The sequence below is a fragment of the Pangasianodon hypophthalmus genome, chromosome 12, assembly GCF_027358585.1.
Source record: "Pangasianodon hypophthalmus isolate fPanHyp1 chromosome 12, fPanHyp1.pri, whole genome shotgun sequence".
Classification (NCBI taxonomy): domain Eukaryota; kingdom Metazoa; phylum Chordata; class Actinopteri; order Siluriformes; family Pangasiidae; genus Pangasianodon; species Pangasianodon hypophthalmus.
This window is the reverse complement of record NC_069721.1, coordinates 10,032,119-10,049,012: the sequence shown is the minus strand read 5'-3', so window position 1 is coordinate 10,049,012 and position 16,894 is coordinate 10,032,119. Positions and strand designations below refer to the sequence as shown.

Genomic DNA, 16,894 nt, shown 5'->3' with positions numbered 1-16,894 from the left:
GCAACTGCATGTCATAACACCCGGAAGTAGTCATTAGCTTGGTCACGCCGCACAGGTGTAGGCTACAGGTAGACGTCATTCACGTGCGTGTATGGGTATGTCTCAATACCTGGCTAGTGACTCTTTAATGAAGATCAGTATTCAACCAAAACTAGTCTAATTTCTCATTTCCCTTTTGGACACTGATCATTTAAAACTGACTATTAAGGAGCATATTTGTGAACAAGCAGGATTGCACGCCATCTAGCGAGTGTATTAAGAGATGATCAGTGAGTGGACCTTAAATAGGGCCTAGATAGCTAGAAAAAGTTAAAACAGCATCAGAAAGGTAAATTGGTTCAAGTTCAGGTTTATTAAAACATCAGTGCATGACACATGTGCATGAAATAAGATGTTTTGTACATTCAGGAGAACAAAAATAGAAAGTGTAATACATCCATCCATCCATCCGTCCTCTGTGCCCCTCATCCTACACAGGGTTGTGGGGAGCCTGGAGCCTATCCCAGGGAACTCGGGGCCTGGATGGGGTGCCAACCCATCACAGGGCACAATCGCACACCCATTCATACACTATGGACAATTTAGAGATGCCAAACAGCCTACAGTGCATGTCTTTGGACTAGCGGAGGAAACCGGAGTACCCGGAGGAAACCCCCAAAGCACAGGGAGAACACGCAAGCCCTGCGCACACAGGGCGGAGGTGGGAATTGAACCTCCAAACCTGGAGGTGCAAGGAAACAGTGCTGACCACTAAGCCACTGTGCCCTCAGTCTAATAAATATCAGTAATAGATATGATATTAAATATGAACAGTGTGATTTTTACTGGCCAGAGGTGGTCGCTGTCTCAGCAGCAGCAGCTGTAGTAGAAAGTCTATGGAAGGCCACTGGTGCCAAAACTCCAATAGTCAGCTACACAAACTTTTAACCACAAGACACTAGGGCCAATGTGTGTGAAAATATTAGCATCGCCACATGAATATACATTTTAGTCTTAACACAGTAAATTTGTATTGCATGTAATTCTGGCCAGTATATGTACAAAATGAGAAAGTTTGTTTTAGTAACCTAATTAACATAAAAATGAATTCATACAGAATAACAGCCAGCCAGCAACATTGATCTGAAGCTAGGACTGCTAAATATTAGATCTGGTACATCTAAAGGACTTGTTGTAACTCAAACTTTACTGTTCAGGGATTTAATGTACTGTGTTTAACAGAAACTTGGATTTAGAATAAAATTAGTATGTAGCATTAAATGAAGCTAGTCCTCCCAGATACAGCTATATACACCACCTTCTTCAAACTGGCAGCGGAAAAGGCATCACAGTTATTTATAATGGTATTTTAGGAGTCACACAAAAATCTGGAAATGATTTTAACTCATTTGAAGTTCTTTATACTGATATGACATACATAGCCACAAAAATTAAGTCTACTCAGTCGTTTCCACTAATTGGTATTTACAGACCCTCAGTGCTGTATTCTGAAATTCTACCTGAATTTGCAGATTTCATCTTGAACCTGGTTGTTTCTGTAAATAAGTAATTGTTGTAATTCTGAAAATAAGTCATTATTGGAGACTATAGTATTCATTTTGCTAAACAACAAGACCCTCCGAGAACAGTGTTTGTGTTCATTCTATACACAGGGGTAGGGGTTATTCAGAACATAATAGGACCCACTCATTATGACTAATATTTGGATTAAATATTTAAAAGATAGTCACATTACCCCAATCTGACGCTATCTCAGATTACTGCCTCATTTCATTTAAAGTGTGTCTTTTTCATAGTATATGCACTTCACCATGCTGCTACATCAAGCATAAAATCACATCAGCTACTTTACACAGTTAATGTAGCCCCACTAAAAATAATTTCAGAGAAAAACTGCATGGTATAACACGGTATAATGACACATGCATCTTTAAATAGACCACTTGAAAGTTGGAAGGCAAATGGCATTACACTAAATTTGTAGTATTAGTAATTAATATGTAGTATGAATTTGTAGCACATTCTTACCTTTATTTGAGTATATTTTGGCTAGATACATCCACTTTCATTTCAGTTAGATTGTGTGTGTGTGTTATTATCGATACTTTCATTTTTCACATAATTTCTCAGTGCTTATAACTATTAGAATTTTTTATATATAAATTTTATATTTATATGTTACATATTACCAGGTTCAACATAATTTGAGATAATTGCCATTCAGTAAAGCTTTCTATACATTAAAAGTGAGGATTAGCCCATAAAACAAACAAAAAATATAATTTTGAAATTCCTTCATTTTACAGACTGAAAAACATGAAACCAACACACGAAACTGTGGCACTATAATAAAAAATATCTGAACAATATATCATTAAAATATATTACACCATTTATAGTTTTCAACTTGTGTCACATTTTGTGGGCAATGTGCGCCCCCATGTGGTCTTTTTGTCCAACACACACACACACACACACACACACACACACTTGTGACTGCAAACACTCTCCAAACCATTCAGATTCTCCTCCACAAACACACCTCCTATCTCCTACTCACATACTTACTTTACATCTTCACTCCACAAAAGCTCTCACTCCAGTAACCTGTCTCACTTATCTCTCTCTCTCTCTCTCTCTCTCTCTCTCTAAAACTTAAACTATTGCAGTGTATCACTCCTGAAATACGGTGTGGTATTTTGATGGCTGGTCTCATAGAAGTGTATAAGGTTGCAAGTTTGCCAGAGCATCAGTGACAATGGCTAACTAACAGGATGGAGGTGCTGGCCTGCTGGAGTCCCTTTGGCTGGAAAGATCCTGAGTAAAGAATCACTTAAAGAATGACGTGCACACACATTTAGCTCAAACAGTCATTTACTTTTATAGGAACAGTTGCACAAATGTTTAAGCTTTAGGCCTTCATCAGTGTGTAACCATTTCAGCTCACACTGACAGTAAACAGTACTGGCTCCTTCTGAAAACACACACAATTAAAGCAAAACTCATCATTCCATTTATGTTATTTAACACCACAAGTCCAAGAATAAACAATATAAATACAATAACTAAATGGTGTGTATCACCATACTTATTCCCAGTGAACTTCACCTTATCTGTATTAAAAGGCAATGAAGGCACTTCAATTGTTAAACCATATCATCAAAAAACAGGGCAATCCAGAAATCCTGGAAAGATCCTGAGCCCAGTTCCCCACCTGCATTTACCACCTACTGACCTGGTATATGCAGCAGTCAGTGTATGCATGTGCATTAACTTTTTTTTTTTTCTTTTCAAGTTGTCATGTCTAGCACAAGCAGTTGCTTTAAGACTACATTGGGAAACCCAGCTTCCACTAAAATCTCATTAAAATGCATCAATGAAATGTATACCAAAGTGTCTGTTTTTGAAACGGTATCTATATCATTCATCAAGCTTGGTGGAATTCATCAAATGATCACATTTCTCACTACAATATCTTGCTGTTCTTTCACATTACACATTATTGCACATTATATTGCACAAACGGCACATTATTTGCACAAACTGCACATACCTGCACTTTGTATCTGTACTGTCAGACTGTATATCCATATATATTCTTATACACACACACACACACACACACACACACATATATATATATATATATATATATATATATATATATATATATATATATGTATGTATGTATGTATGTGTATATATATTTAACCCCTTCATATATTTTTCTTTATATTTTTCTATATTTTTTTATTTTATGTTGGAACAGTTGTATAAAGCTTTTCACTGCAAGTCGTACTTTGTATGGTTATGCATGTGACAAATAAAATTAGAATTTTGAATCTAACACAAACTGTTTTCGGTGGACAGTGATGCCTGCATGAAAATCTCCTCGGAAATGCCGTGCTTCTCGTGTGCTATGGGAGATTCAAGTACAGTGTGTTTTAATTGGAGCAAAGATTAACACTCACTGGACATCAGGCTTTTAACATGTCAATTGGAGTCCCGCCTGGAAGTCCTGCATCTCTGGGCACGAATTGCAGCGTGGGCATGTGAGTTTTGCATAGAAAAAAAAAACATTTCAACTTTATTGGACAGTGCGCTCTTTGCTTACGCTGTCTTGAAGCACGGCTTCTCCATATGATGATTGGTAGACCTCACAAAGTGGTGGAATCTCCTAACCAGCTGCAAATCACTGAAATGGTAATGAATATGACTGACATGTCAGTCTTTAAACATGTCATCACCAGTCAGAATCACTTGGAGCTGCAGAAGCGGTTAGTTGAGTAGCATAATCCAAAACAGTTTTACACACTAGTATATCTTATTTTAGCTTTGTAATTTGTAAATGTTGTAAAAAAAACTGGAAGTATATCTATATACTTTACTTGGTCTACCAGCTCGACCAGCTCAGCCTGTGTTTTGACAGCTGGTAGCTCGCCAGGCTAACACTGTAGCGTTAAATACTCCATGGTGCCATGTAGGGGGGCCATGATGGCTTAGTGGTTAGCATGTTTGCCTCGCACCTCCGGGGTTGGGAGTTTGAATCATGTCTCCACCCTGTGTGTGTAGAGTTGGCATGTTATCTTTGTGCTTCGGGGGTTTCCTCCGGGTAAACCGGTTTCCTCCCTCCAGTCCAAAGGACACCCTGGACACATTCACGCACTATCGATAATTTTCGAAATGCCAATTAGCCTACAAAGCATGTAGGCTAATTGGCATTTCGAAAATTATCGATAGTGCGTGAATGTGTCCAGGGTGTCCTCTGCCTTGTGCCCTGAGTTCCCCGGGCCTGGCTCCACGCACAGGTACGGACAATGGATGGATGGATGTAGCCACGTAGTGCCAGAGTGGTGGAGAAAGTTTGGCACTTGTGGCTTTCCATACAGCAGGACTCTCTGTAGTGTCATTGGCTCTCTCCACCCACATTATGTGTCAAAGAGCTGCTGTGCTGCTGATGCGCTCGTGTCCAAACGCTCATTTTATAGCGCATGATTATGTGGTTAGAGAGCAACTTTCAGGAATAGCTGCCCTAAACCCCGCCTGTCCTTCTGGCAGAGAGAGAGTAAGTACGCTGTTTATGAAGTACAGAGGTGAAACGGATCGCGGCTGTTTGGGAAGGGAAAGAGCCGAGCATTTTACTGAGCCGAGTCTTGCGTTGTGTAAGCATGCGCTGCATGTGAGGAGCACAGGAGCGCGAGCCCAGGAGCGCGAGAGGGATGCGGAGCATGGGACACCAGCAGTCCACTTACAGGTACATATCTCTCAACAGTCTATTTATTTATTTATTTATTTATTTACCCACCCTTTCATACAATCTGAATCTATTGCCCTGATCAGTCACTTGATTTTCCCCCTTTAATGCAGGATCTCTTGTACTTGCTGGTATCAGTGCTTTTTGTCTAGGTTCATGTTACTGTGTGCTTCAACCCATCTGGTGCTACTTATTACACAATTACTGTAATAATTCATTATTCAGGAATAAGTCATATTAAGCAGGCTATTTGCCTCACATTACCACCAAATGCTTATAAGTTTAATCTAGGTGCCTTTAGTGTGTATTAGGTTAAGCATTGAAACTCTTCCTGGTACACTTTGACTCTCAGAGCACCATCAGACTGTATATGAAAATCAGTGCATAAGAGCAGTGAGATAGCACGCTGTCTACTCTTAGAAAGCAAAAGTAAAACCTGTTTACTTGTAAAGGTTTAAAGGAAACTCTTAAAGGTTCGATGTAGAACTGTACATCTGAGTGGTTCAGAAATGGTTCCAGACTAGGACCCTTTCAGGAAGCTAAAAACGTAGATGAGGATGGGTTCCCTTCTGGTTTCTTCCTCATATCGTCTCAGGGAGTTTTTCCTTGCCACCGTCGCCTCTGGCTTGCTCATTAGGGATAAATTCACATACTTACAATTTATTTTGATTTAATTTGAAAGTATTTATTTCTGTAAAGCTGCTTTGTGACAATGTCCATTATTAACAGCACTATACAAATACAATTGAATTGAATTGGAATTGAATTGAAGAACCCTTAAGTACAAAGACCCAAGTGAAGATTGGTAAGTGTGATGTTTAGAGTATGGACTGCGCTTGTCACCATGTTACAGAGAAATCCAGATTGTACTGAAGCTACAGATCATGGAAGTTTCCTTTTTCACAAGAGTGCTTAGTATGTGTGGTGGTATTGTTTAGTCAGCACTAAAGGCATGCTGCACAACCACTTATTGCATCACACACTTTGACAATGTCTCTTTTCTGTTTGACTCTTTTAACAACCTCAGAGGTATTCAAAAAGGTATTCTCTAAATGTGTAGCAAATGTGTCTCTAAATGGGATGGGCCTAAGATTTTTGGGATTGCTAAGCCACTTTGTATGGTCTGCACTGATGGTAATTACTTAGAAATGAATTATTCAGTAATTATTGGCTTTCCTAGTGTGTCACTTTCATTCCCTTGTTAAAAAGGCCTTGGCTAGATGGTCTTGTACTATGTAGTATATTTATATATATAACAGAGGTAAGTGAGTGAAAAGAATAAAATACAGACATCTGTGTATTTTGATACAAAAACTCAAATTCAACTCTTTAAAGAGAATGTGGATCCCTTGTAAAATTTTGAGAGCATGGTTGTCTGCAAATGGACTGACCCAGTTTTTCATTACTAGTCATCCATGCACATGATTTTATGTAATTTATGTTGATGGAAAAGCTGTCAAATCAGATGTGTGAGGTGCTGGATGTGATTTGATCAGTGCTAAATTGCATGTATACATCTCCTTCGCACTAGGTCTTTATTCTTACTCCACATCCATTTCATGTTGCCATGGCATCATCAACCTGAGTGCCACAGTGTTCGGTAACAAAACCGTTCTGCTGCATCTATCATAAATTCAAAAGTGTGGCTTGGTGATGGACGAGTAAAAAAGCCTCATAGAGGAGAAGTGTCTAAGGTTCGTTGAGTTGTGTGCTTTGTGCAAAAGCCCACCAAGTCTCTTTTTTTGTTCCACAACTGATATTCATGACTCACCATATTTTTCTGCATGGTTACAAGCTGTCATAGCAACTGTAGCACAGTTTCTGCCCTGAATAGAAGTATGCATAGCTGTTTTGGACCAAAATTCGCTGTGTTTTAGTGAATAATATAATTAATAATCTCTCTAAGGAGATTGATGCACCCCCACATTGTATCCCTGTAAATGAATTAAGAAATACTATCTGAAGCAGAGGTGTCAAACTCTTCATTCAGCACCTAAAGAAGTCGAATCAGAAGGTTAAGTGAGCTATAAGACTAAAATCTGCAGTGCTGTGGACCTTGAGACTGGAGACCGACATACCTGATCTAAAAAAAAAACTGATAGAAGCTTTAGTATGAAGGTTGGTGTTAGTTTGAGTAATGGAAGGTGGAGTCAGAAGGTAAAGTGAAAGGTCTGCATTTAGCAGGCTTTTATGGCCTTTTAGGAGGCCGTATCGACCCAGTGGCCTCGCAGCAGCTGGCTCATGATGTCATGATGTCAGAGCTGACACATGTATTTTTTTTCCCATCAGTGAGGAATCATCTTGGGAGATGACAGATGGAGACATCGGGAGGATCGGAGCCTGCCAGCCTGCATCCTAAATGCGCCATGGAACAGGAGTTCAGCTTCAGCGCCCTGGTGAGTGATGGGGGATGGAGGGGTGTGTGTTGGGGTGGAGTGGTTAATGGGTCAGTTTTCTGAGTGCTGGGGAAGAGTGTGAGGGGGCAGAAGGGTTGGAGTGTGTATCTGACTCATCCATTAGCATGCTCAGTGCAGCTGCGCTGTCATTCACATCCTTCCATCCTGAAGTGGGAGGGAGTGGGGAAGGAAGGAACGGATGTAAGCCCCCTTCACACTTTGCTTCCCTTCTTCATGAATAGATGATTAAAGACAAAGAGAGTGTTATCATCGTTTGGTTCAGTAAATAAATGTGCCCTCTTGCCTCTTTCCCCTTGCTGACTAACAACTGTGGAGCTTTTTGTAGAACTTCAATTAAGCTCGGCATTGTTGTTCATTGTTGTGTACAGAAGTGAAACTGGTCGTCATTTCCAGCAAGGGTAGCGTGCTGAGCCAATCTTCCTTCCAGCTCTGTGGTGCCCTACTGAATGCTAATAAAAAGCCCTCTCTCCTCTATGACCATTCAAAAGCGGCTCTGTGTGGTTGTTAGCATGGGTGCTGAGGGCCACTGCTTGTGGCTTCCGGTCCGTCTCATTTCTGAAGGAGCACTGAGAACAAACAACAAACAGAGCTAATTGATGTGTGTGTCTGTGTTCTCATGTGGTGATTCAGCTCTGCTCTTTATTTGCAGAAGAAGCTGGCAGCTGAGCCGGACTATACGGATGTAACGCTGCCGGCAGTGGAGCGTGTGCGAGCGCTCAGTAAGATGGGCTACAACATTGAGATCAGTGAGGACATCGCGCCACGCCGCTACTTCCGCTCAGGGGTAGAGATGGAGCGCATGGCAGCCGTCTACCTGGAGGAGGGCAGTCTAGAAAACGCTTTCGTCCTCTACAACAAGTTTATCACGTACTTACCAAATAGAGCTTTCACACACCTTTTCCACTAGAGTAGAGAAAAACTGTGATACATTTAATCACTAGGGCAAAGTATGAATGAAGTCCACTTACTCAATAAGGCAGAGATTGAATGTGATACAGACTTGGACAAAGGAGGAATTGTGGTGCATTTAATCATTCAGACAGCTGTAAGGCATTCATTTTTACAAGGATAATCCATATGAATCATCCACTTTTTGTTATATTCACAAATTGTGATGCAATGTTGACATTTGTTAATAAGGTGGAATCTATGATCAATTTGCAGTTAATACAAAGTATATGTAAAGCTTTTTTAAGCCATAACATCTTTTCTTAGAAATTTACTGGCATGTCTCAGAGAATAGGTGATATTCTCAGCAGTTTTTTTTTTTCATGTTTCCATTGTCGCTAGGCCTTCAGATTGTCTGTATAAAAGATTTAATGGCTCTGAACTAGCTAGTTTGATTGTTAAATTCAGCTAGCTTATGCCCAAAGTCCGTGTTTCTCAGTTGCCTAGCGATAGTTCACATATAATTTTAGTCATACCGATACTGATACTATTTCATTCACCTTAGAGACTTGCTCAAAAAGACTGAATCTTTCACAAATGATAAGTCTAGTTCAAATTTTTGAGCAAGTCGCTAAGGTGAATGAAATAGTATCAGTATCGGTCATTACCCTTTGTTCAGTTGCTGCTGACGGGCTTCACAATGCCAAAAGGCAAAACTGATATGGAAGCCAAAGCGCTACATTTCTATACACATCCATAACCAACTTCATGATTATCAAATATAGATTTTACAAGAATTTGTTGTTCAGTCAGTGGTATTTGCAAGTCTGTGTATGCCTGAACCAGCACCATCCCTCTTTGTTGGCTGCCTTATGGTACATGCACACTGAACACAAATTCACCATCTGGATTTATCACCCATTCATTTTCAGTGGTATTGCAAGCAGCAAAAACTGTTGAGCTGAACTTAATGCATATTAGAAGAGGCAGCTGCATAGCACTGACCAGTCATGAGACTCAGGCGCCGAAGTGCTGTTGGCTGACTACAGATGATGGCCTGTGTAGATAGTTCCATCTCTGAAAGAATCATGCACAAAAAGTTATTAATAGCAGTAGCTCGGTTCTCTGCTAGGTTCTCATACAGGCTGCATGATTGTGAAATTAGAAAATAAAACAAACAAAAAACATCTAATCACTAATTTGAATGCACCAATTATTACAGAAGGTGGATGTTGTATAGTTTTAAAGTGTTTTAATAATGGAAACATTGAGAGTTGTATTATACCTGGGCTTCTATGCTCTAACAGCTTGTAAGTAGAGATAATTATAATATAGTATAAATAATTTTATATATCGAGAGTCTTCCGTTACACTTTCACTGCTTTTTTCACTGTCACTTGCAGTTTATTTGTGGAGAAACTCCCCAGTCATCGGGACTATCAGCAATGCAACGTCCCAGAGAAACAAGTCATAATGAAGGTAAGCCCCTGGCAGCCTGCACTGGGTGATGGAGCCCAGTGGCGCTGAGCCCACTGTAAATCTTATTAGCATTATGCTTCATTAGCACAGAGACACTAAAGCACTCATTCCCACTGAGACATCACAGAAAATGTCTTCAGTGTACTACTGTTGCGTAGGCAGTTCAGTCTAGAAATGCAGACTCACTGTGTGGTGCATGTCAGGTCAAAATCTTTTTTGGGCAAATTGAGTACTTCTGTTTGCCTGCTGCTAGAAAATCTATCACTTCCGCTTATTGGGTTTATTGTTTTTTATTCGGATTATTCTTGATTCGTGTCTCTTTCTGAATTTTTTTTCTGTTGGAGAAGTGAGAGATTTGATAAACCCCCATGTCTCATGCTGGCATGAGCACCTATTAATGTGATGTGCCTTAGGGTCAGTGGGCAGAAATATCATACTTTTTAGGATAGCAGTGCCAGCAAATCTTTAAAAAAAGGTGAATATTCCACCTTGGATACACTTCAAAGTCAACAAACCATCTCTAGACTTTCAACAATCTCTGTGATGACTATCATCAAACTGCTTGAAAACTTCATCACAATATCACTATTATATTGTCATGTTGCCTAATGCAAATATTCCTTAAATATAAATTCCTTTCACACCCTCATTTTTACACATTGCCTTTTTTGTAGAAATTGCAAGAAGTGGCTTTTCCACGCAAGGATCAATTGAGGAGACTCCTTCATGAAAAATATAGCAAAGAGTACAGTGAATATCTGAAGAGGCAGGTAAGCTCAAGGTGCACTTTAACAGATTATACTCACATTGTACTGTCAGCTCTTTGTGCCTCTAAGCCCTGTGTTTCACTATTTTGTAATCTAAGCTGCACTAGGTTTTACATACAGTAGAGACACATGCATGCTATTGAAGTAAGTAGAGCTAGAACTGATGCAGTCCTTGTGTTTCTATATGTTTTGTTGTGTTGCGTTTTAAGTAATATTCTGTTTTTGTATGTGTGTGTGTGTTTTTAGAGCCAGACCGTGCCTGTAGCTGTGTGTGGAGAACAGTTACAGAGGCTCTCTTTGCTGGAGGAAGAGAAACAGCGCGTGGCACAGTTGAGAAAGATGCAGCTTGAGTCAGAGCAGTTTCGCTACTTCGAGGACCAGCTGCGGAGGCAAGAGCAGGCCAACCGTAAACAGGATGCCGGCCCTAAAGAACCTGAACAAACGGATGGCTCGTGCCTCTCCCAGACTCCAAAAAACCACACACGCCTTGACCCCAACCGGAACAAACAAGCCACACCTCTCCCCAAACCTGCAGCCACGTTAGCTGCAGTCCAGAGTGAGTCACACAAAGAGAGTGCTTTTTGTCTACATCTGGCTGTGTGTGTAATCAGTGTTTGTGCAGTCAGTGCACGTGTATGTGTGTGTCTATCCAGATCAGCAGGTGGAAGGCCTGAGGCGGGTTCTAATTCCTCGAGACCTGACGTACAGGTTCCTCCTGCTGGCCGACCGCAACACAGCCAGAGGCATTGAGACATGTGGCGTGCTCTGCGGAAAACTGGTATTCAATTCGATTTTAATTGTCAAGGCTTTTAACAATGGACATTGTCACCCAGCAGCTTTAAAAAAATACGAATATAAAATTTAAATTTAAATTTATCCCTATGGTATGAGCTCTGTTGCCCCAAACAACTATTTTTTGTTCTTCTTGTTCACTTTACGTTCTTTAGGTTACCAGCTCCATGATGCTTCCTTTTTCTACATTCATTTGGTGAAATTTAATTAACATGTTCAAGAGAGTAGGCATATAAGATTTCCAGTATTGTGAAAGAGGTCATTAGGCCATAGTTTTTGTTGCATGGTTATACATAGTCCAGCCAGTTCCTCTGCATTTGCATTTTCTGGCATAAGTGCGGCTATGATTAGAGTAGCTGTGCTGATACTGAAACTGGGCGTGAGTGTATTCAGGGCTTACTCACTTCTCACACAATGGGTCTATGAACATTTGATAAAAGGTTGCACTTTGGCTTTGTTTGCTTAGTTGGCTAAAATGGCCTCATAATAGACAGAATGAAAAAACAAACTCTCTTTGTTCTTTTATTCTAACCTCTAGACTCACAACGAATTCATGCTCACCCACGTGATTGTGCCCAAACAGTCATCCGGGCCAGACTACTGTGACATGGAGAATGTGGAGGAGCTGTTCAGTTATCAGGACCACCATAACCTACTGACCCTCGGCTGGATCCATGTAGGACACTCTCTGCCATTCTCATCGAATTGCTGTCTTTGTATATTGTTTATACAATACCTTTTTTGTATTGGCAGAGAAAACAAAGTGTAGATTTGAAAGATGAGTCTTTTCTCAAAACATAATGGGATGTTAGTGAAAAGCAGAGAGGTTTATTCAAAATGACCCCATTGAGTTGCTCCTATTACCTGCTAGATCAAATATAATGGGGCTTCAGGCAGAGGGTCACCATGGTAACAACCCTAATCATTTTACAGAGTTATTCTCAGTCCCTGTCAAGTCACCTAGTGATCATACAAGAAGCGATTATGTAAAGATGTTGGTTATTAACATGTGTGTGTGTGTGTGTGTGTGTTTATATATGCATGCCTACAGACGCATCCCACACAGACAGCTTTTCTGTCCAGTGTGGATCTGCATACACACAGCTCCTATCAACTCATGCTGCCTGAGGCCATTGCCATTGTCTGCTCACCCAAGCATAACGAGTGAGTATAATCACACACTTTCCTCACCTCATAGTTGTCATGCAGGGAACATGACCAAGTTGCTTTTTCAGAATGACAATGCTTATTATGAATAAACAAAGCATCAATAAGCCTCACTAAGATTTTAATTTTAGAACAAATTACTGAACATTTAATCTAAAACCCTGTTTGACACACATCACGGTCGTTATAATAATAAAACTACTACTACTATTTACTACTACTACTACTACTACTAATAATAATAACAATAGCAGTACCAGAAAGAAAACAATAAAATAGAAAAAACTCCATAATAATAAAATAGAAAAATCTGTACAAATAGATTAAAAAATAATAAGTAATGTAAAGGTAACATGTGAGGTATCCAGTAAATGTAAGACAAATAATAAAAGCCAAAGTGAAAAAAATGTTTTAGCTGTTTTTTTTTTTAAATTAGTGATAGATGGAGCCAGATGAATGTTTATTGATAATGCGTTCCAGATCTGCGTAAAAAATTGTATAGAAGGCTAGCATGATATGATATTAAGACACGATTTGGAACATTTATCAGTTTATCAGACTTTCAGAGATAAAGTTCTAAACCATTAAGATATTAAAAAACAAGTAAGAAACATTTGTAGTTAATTCTAAAGGAAACAGGCAGACAGTGGTGTGATGCAAAAACTGGTATAACATGATCTCGTTTTCTAGTCTGTGTTAATATCCATGCTGCTATATTGTGCAAAAAGTTGTAGTTTGTTTGTTGTAGTATTAGGACGTCCTGTGAGCAGTGCAGTAAAATAGTCAATAGTCAATATTATTTAGCTGCTCTGGTTGTGTTGGGAATAAATGCACTGTGTAAACATGAAGATGGTCTTATCATTTTAACTTGCTTTTTGTCTGCCTCTCTGCAGTACCGGAGTGTTCCGCCTCACCACCGCTGGAATGAGTGAGGTGGCTGGCTGCAGACTGAAAGGCTTTCACCCGCACTCGAAAGACCCTCCCCTCTTCACCGTAAGACCCTCAGCCATATGTCTTCTGATTAAATAGCATAGATTTGGTTCTAACATTGCAACCACTAGCACTGAATAGCTAAGGATGAAATACACATAAATATAAAAAAGTCTCCTAGCTAACATTAATGTTAATTAGCTAACCAGTCTATGTAATAAATATGTGAGGAGTTAGCTAGCTAGTACCAACTTTTCAGCTAGTCCTCTTTCTCTGGAAACCTAGGTAGCATATTTCTTACACATTGATTGGTTCCATTTATTAAACACAAAGCTCACAATATCCATTTTGGCATTTTCAGTACCATGTTGCTTTCAGTACCGTGTTGACCAAATCACAACTTTAAGTATGGGAAAGGCAGCTAGCACTATGTAGCTAGGTACTAGCTAGCTACACTTGTAGATTAGCTAGAAAAATCCATCTTTGCTAGCTAACATTACTACAGTATGATGTTACGGCCCACTTCACTGTAGGACGATCAGCCGTACTCCTTCTGATTAAATACCAAAAACATAGGATTGGTTTTTTACATTGCAACCACTAGTACTGAATGGCCAAGGATTAAATACACATAAATATAAAAAGTCTAATACTGAGTCTAGTTTTCTAAATTACTACCTCTTAAAAAAACCACCAGCCAACTCACCTTCCTAGTATATCTTTTTATGATTAAAAATTTCAGTTAGCTACAGTTTAGGTCTAATCACTACGCCGCTGTAAAACCTCACCTGAGACGCTGCAGCAGCATTAGTCAGGGTTACTTCTGTGTTCCTGTGTTTGTTTTGTTTCTGTTACTATAAATTCACTGCTGGTTTATTAAATTACAGCATTACACGGTTACTGTTGTTAACTAGCTAACTGTTTTTGTAAAGATTTTGTAAAGTAACTAGCTAGCTAGCACCAGCATCAATGCTAGCTATGTTTTCCAGTGAAAGAAGACTAGCAGAATTGTTGGTTACTTTAGTTACAAATTCTTAGTTTAGTTAAAAATATATATAAGTGTTGATGAAATCATGAAATTAAGATTGGGCAAGGCGGCCTAGCAATATCTAGCTAGGTAGTAGCTAGCTATACTTTTAGATTAGCTAGAAAAAACTGTCCATGCTAGCTAATGGTACTGTAGTGTGATGTTATGTCCATTTCACTATTCAACTCATGAATTGTTACATCTTGGGGTGATCCCATGATATTCAGCTGATTTGTCAGCTGGCCCACCTTGCTTTATTCCCCCATTCTTTTGCTTCCTTGTTCCCCTAATATTTTTGGTTAGTAATTGGTGTAAGGAGGGCGTGACAATAGTAGAGTCAATCAAATGAGTGCCTTTTTGAAAGGCGTTAACAGTTAGTTTGTCATTGATGTACCCTGTGGTGCTAATAAAAATGATATATCACTAAAAATACTATTAAGGACAGTTCAGCACTCCTGATATATCTCTATTATCCATACCCAAATCTATGTCCAAGTTAAATAACATTTTATTACAGACTCTTGGCTCCTTAGACGTGGCTCTGTAAGTGAAGACTTGAAGCACATAGCTCTTCTTTTAAGGGAAGTGAAAATCAAATGTGTGTGATTTACAGATCTGTAAGCACGTGGTTGTGAAGGATGCCAAAACGACAGTGCTGGACCTCAGGTGACAGATGAAGAGAGGACATGCTTCAGTAGAAGCCACAGGCCCAGGAGTTTTATTTTTATCTTCAGCTACTTGAAGGCTTTTTTGTATTTATTTATTTATTAAACAAAAAAGTACTGTGAAGTGGAGTCTGTGTTGCACAGGTTGCTGTTGGCATCTTGTAATGAAGCTGTAAAGCTTTTAAGTGGTGTTTTTTCCTGTGTCTGTATTTGGTTATGGAATTTTTAATAGCTTGCTTTAGCATTTGTGCCTGTTCAAAAGCAATCGTTTTGGACAGTTTTGTGATCTGATCTGACTGCTCGTCAGGTTTGATATTACAGTGTGTCCTGAAGGTGGCATCTTTTAGCTATTAATGCCACAACCAAAATGTGAACTTTTTACCAGGATGCAAAGTTATATTTAGACAGTTGCCTTATGTAAAATGATGTGATTAAATTTTTTTTATTTCTTGCTATATACTCAGATACCTTTCACCCAAAATGTATTTGCAATGTTTGTATCTTGTCAGTTATGCTGAAGCAAATTGTTATAGCTCCAATGTTTAGTTAAGGGACCTCAAACTATAATCAGTATGTATTATGTAGTATATAGCTAAAAGCAACCATTTCCAGCTAGAGAACTTCAAGTCAGTGAAGGTGATGTTTGACTTGAAGGAGTGGCTGAGTTACTGAAGCAATTTTATTATGTTGACCTATTTGGCATTAGTCTTGATGCTCAGGACTTTGAGCCTTACAATAAATGGTAAAGCTGAGCAGCATAAACACACAGATGTCCCCCAATTTTGCCTCACTTTCTCCTTTACCAAAGCACCTACAGTAGAATAAGCAAAGAAGCCTATTACGCCTTATTAGAGGAGCTACTGCCATGGAACTAGAGGCTTGATAGAATCAGTGATCTCAGGTATCATCCTCTCGTGATAACATGCTAACTGAAATCAAACAGTGGCTCCTTCTCTGTTTTTCAACTTTCCATTCCATAGTGGTACAACAGAAAACGAAAACTTTCCGAGTTTCGATATCCTCTTTGATGTTGAGTGAGTCACGTTAGCATATTGTGGATTTTGTGTGCTGTGGCATTGTATTTTTTCTCTTTTTTTTCAGGTTTGTCTTTGTCTGAGTTTCAGTAGTTCCTCTGAAACTTTTAGTGTTGTTTTAGTCTGCAACAGGAACTTGTGGGCAATATGATGCAGTGACTGTATGATGTTTTTCCCCCTACTGCCATTTTTTTTTAAATAAAAGAAGAAAAAAGGAGCTTTTGAGTTTGATGGTATCATTTTTAAAAATGATTTTCAAACTAATCTAATTTTTAAGAAGACTTAACAATGACTTAACAATTATTTAATATTTAATTATTCAAAACTTGCTTCTTGGGTTTAATGAAGATGCTGCTGTCCTGCTCACAAACAAAAAAATAATTTGTAAATCTGTTGGAATTTGTGTGGGCTGTTGGTATTTAAATGGGCAAGTAATGAAATGAATAATTGACCTTTAGGTTTTAATTGACCTTT

General features: G+C 39.1%; 1 protein-coding gene across 1 annotated transcript; it reads left to right on the top strand.

The window, feature by feature from the left end:
- Positions 1-4,918: 4,918 nt before the first annotated feature.
- Positions 4,919-16,637, top strand: stambpl1 (STAM binding protein-like 1). The gene is made up of 11 exons (XM_026915765.3): positions 4,919-5,254; positions 7,544-7,650; positions 8,321-8,538; positions 9,963-10,038; positions 10,713-10,808; positions 11,052-11,361; positions 11,459-11,583; positions 12,136-12,273; positions 12,649-12,761; positions 13,658-13,757; positions 15,335-16,637. Exons 2-11 carry the CDS (start codon positions 7,570-7,572, stop codon positions 15,389-15,391), a joined length of 1,314 nt encoding a protein of 437 aa, XP_026771566.3. The 5' UTR covers positions 4,919-5,254; positions 7,544-7,569; the 3' UTR covers positions 15,392-16,637.
- The last annotated feature ends 257 nt before the right edge of the window (positions 16,638-16,894 follow it).

What these genes read in the sequence shown, in the direction of transcription:
- stambpl1 (XM_026915765.3), top strand. Translation starts at nt 7,570, where the DNA reads ATGGAGACATCGGGAGGATCGGAGCCTGCCAGCCTGCATCCTAAATGC. An exon ending in GTGAATATCTGAAGAGGCAG is followed by an intron (nt 10,809 to 11,051) that starts GTAAGCTCAAGG and finishes GTGTGTTTTTAG; the next exon opens with AGCCAGACCGTGCCTGTAGC. An exon ending in TGACCCTCGGCTGGATCCAT is followed by an intron (nt 12,274 to 12,648) that starts GTAGGACACTCT and finishes GCATGCCTACAG; the next exon opens with ACGCATCCCACACAGACAGC.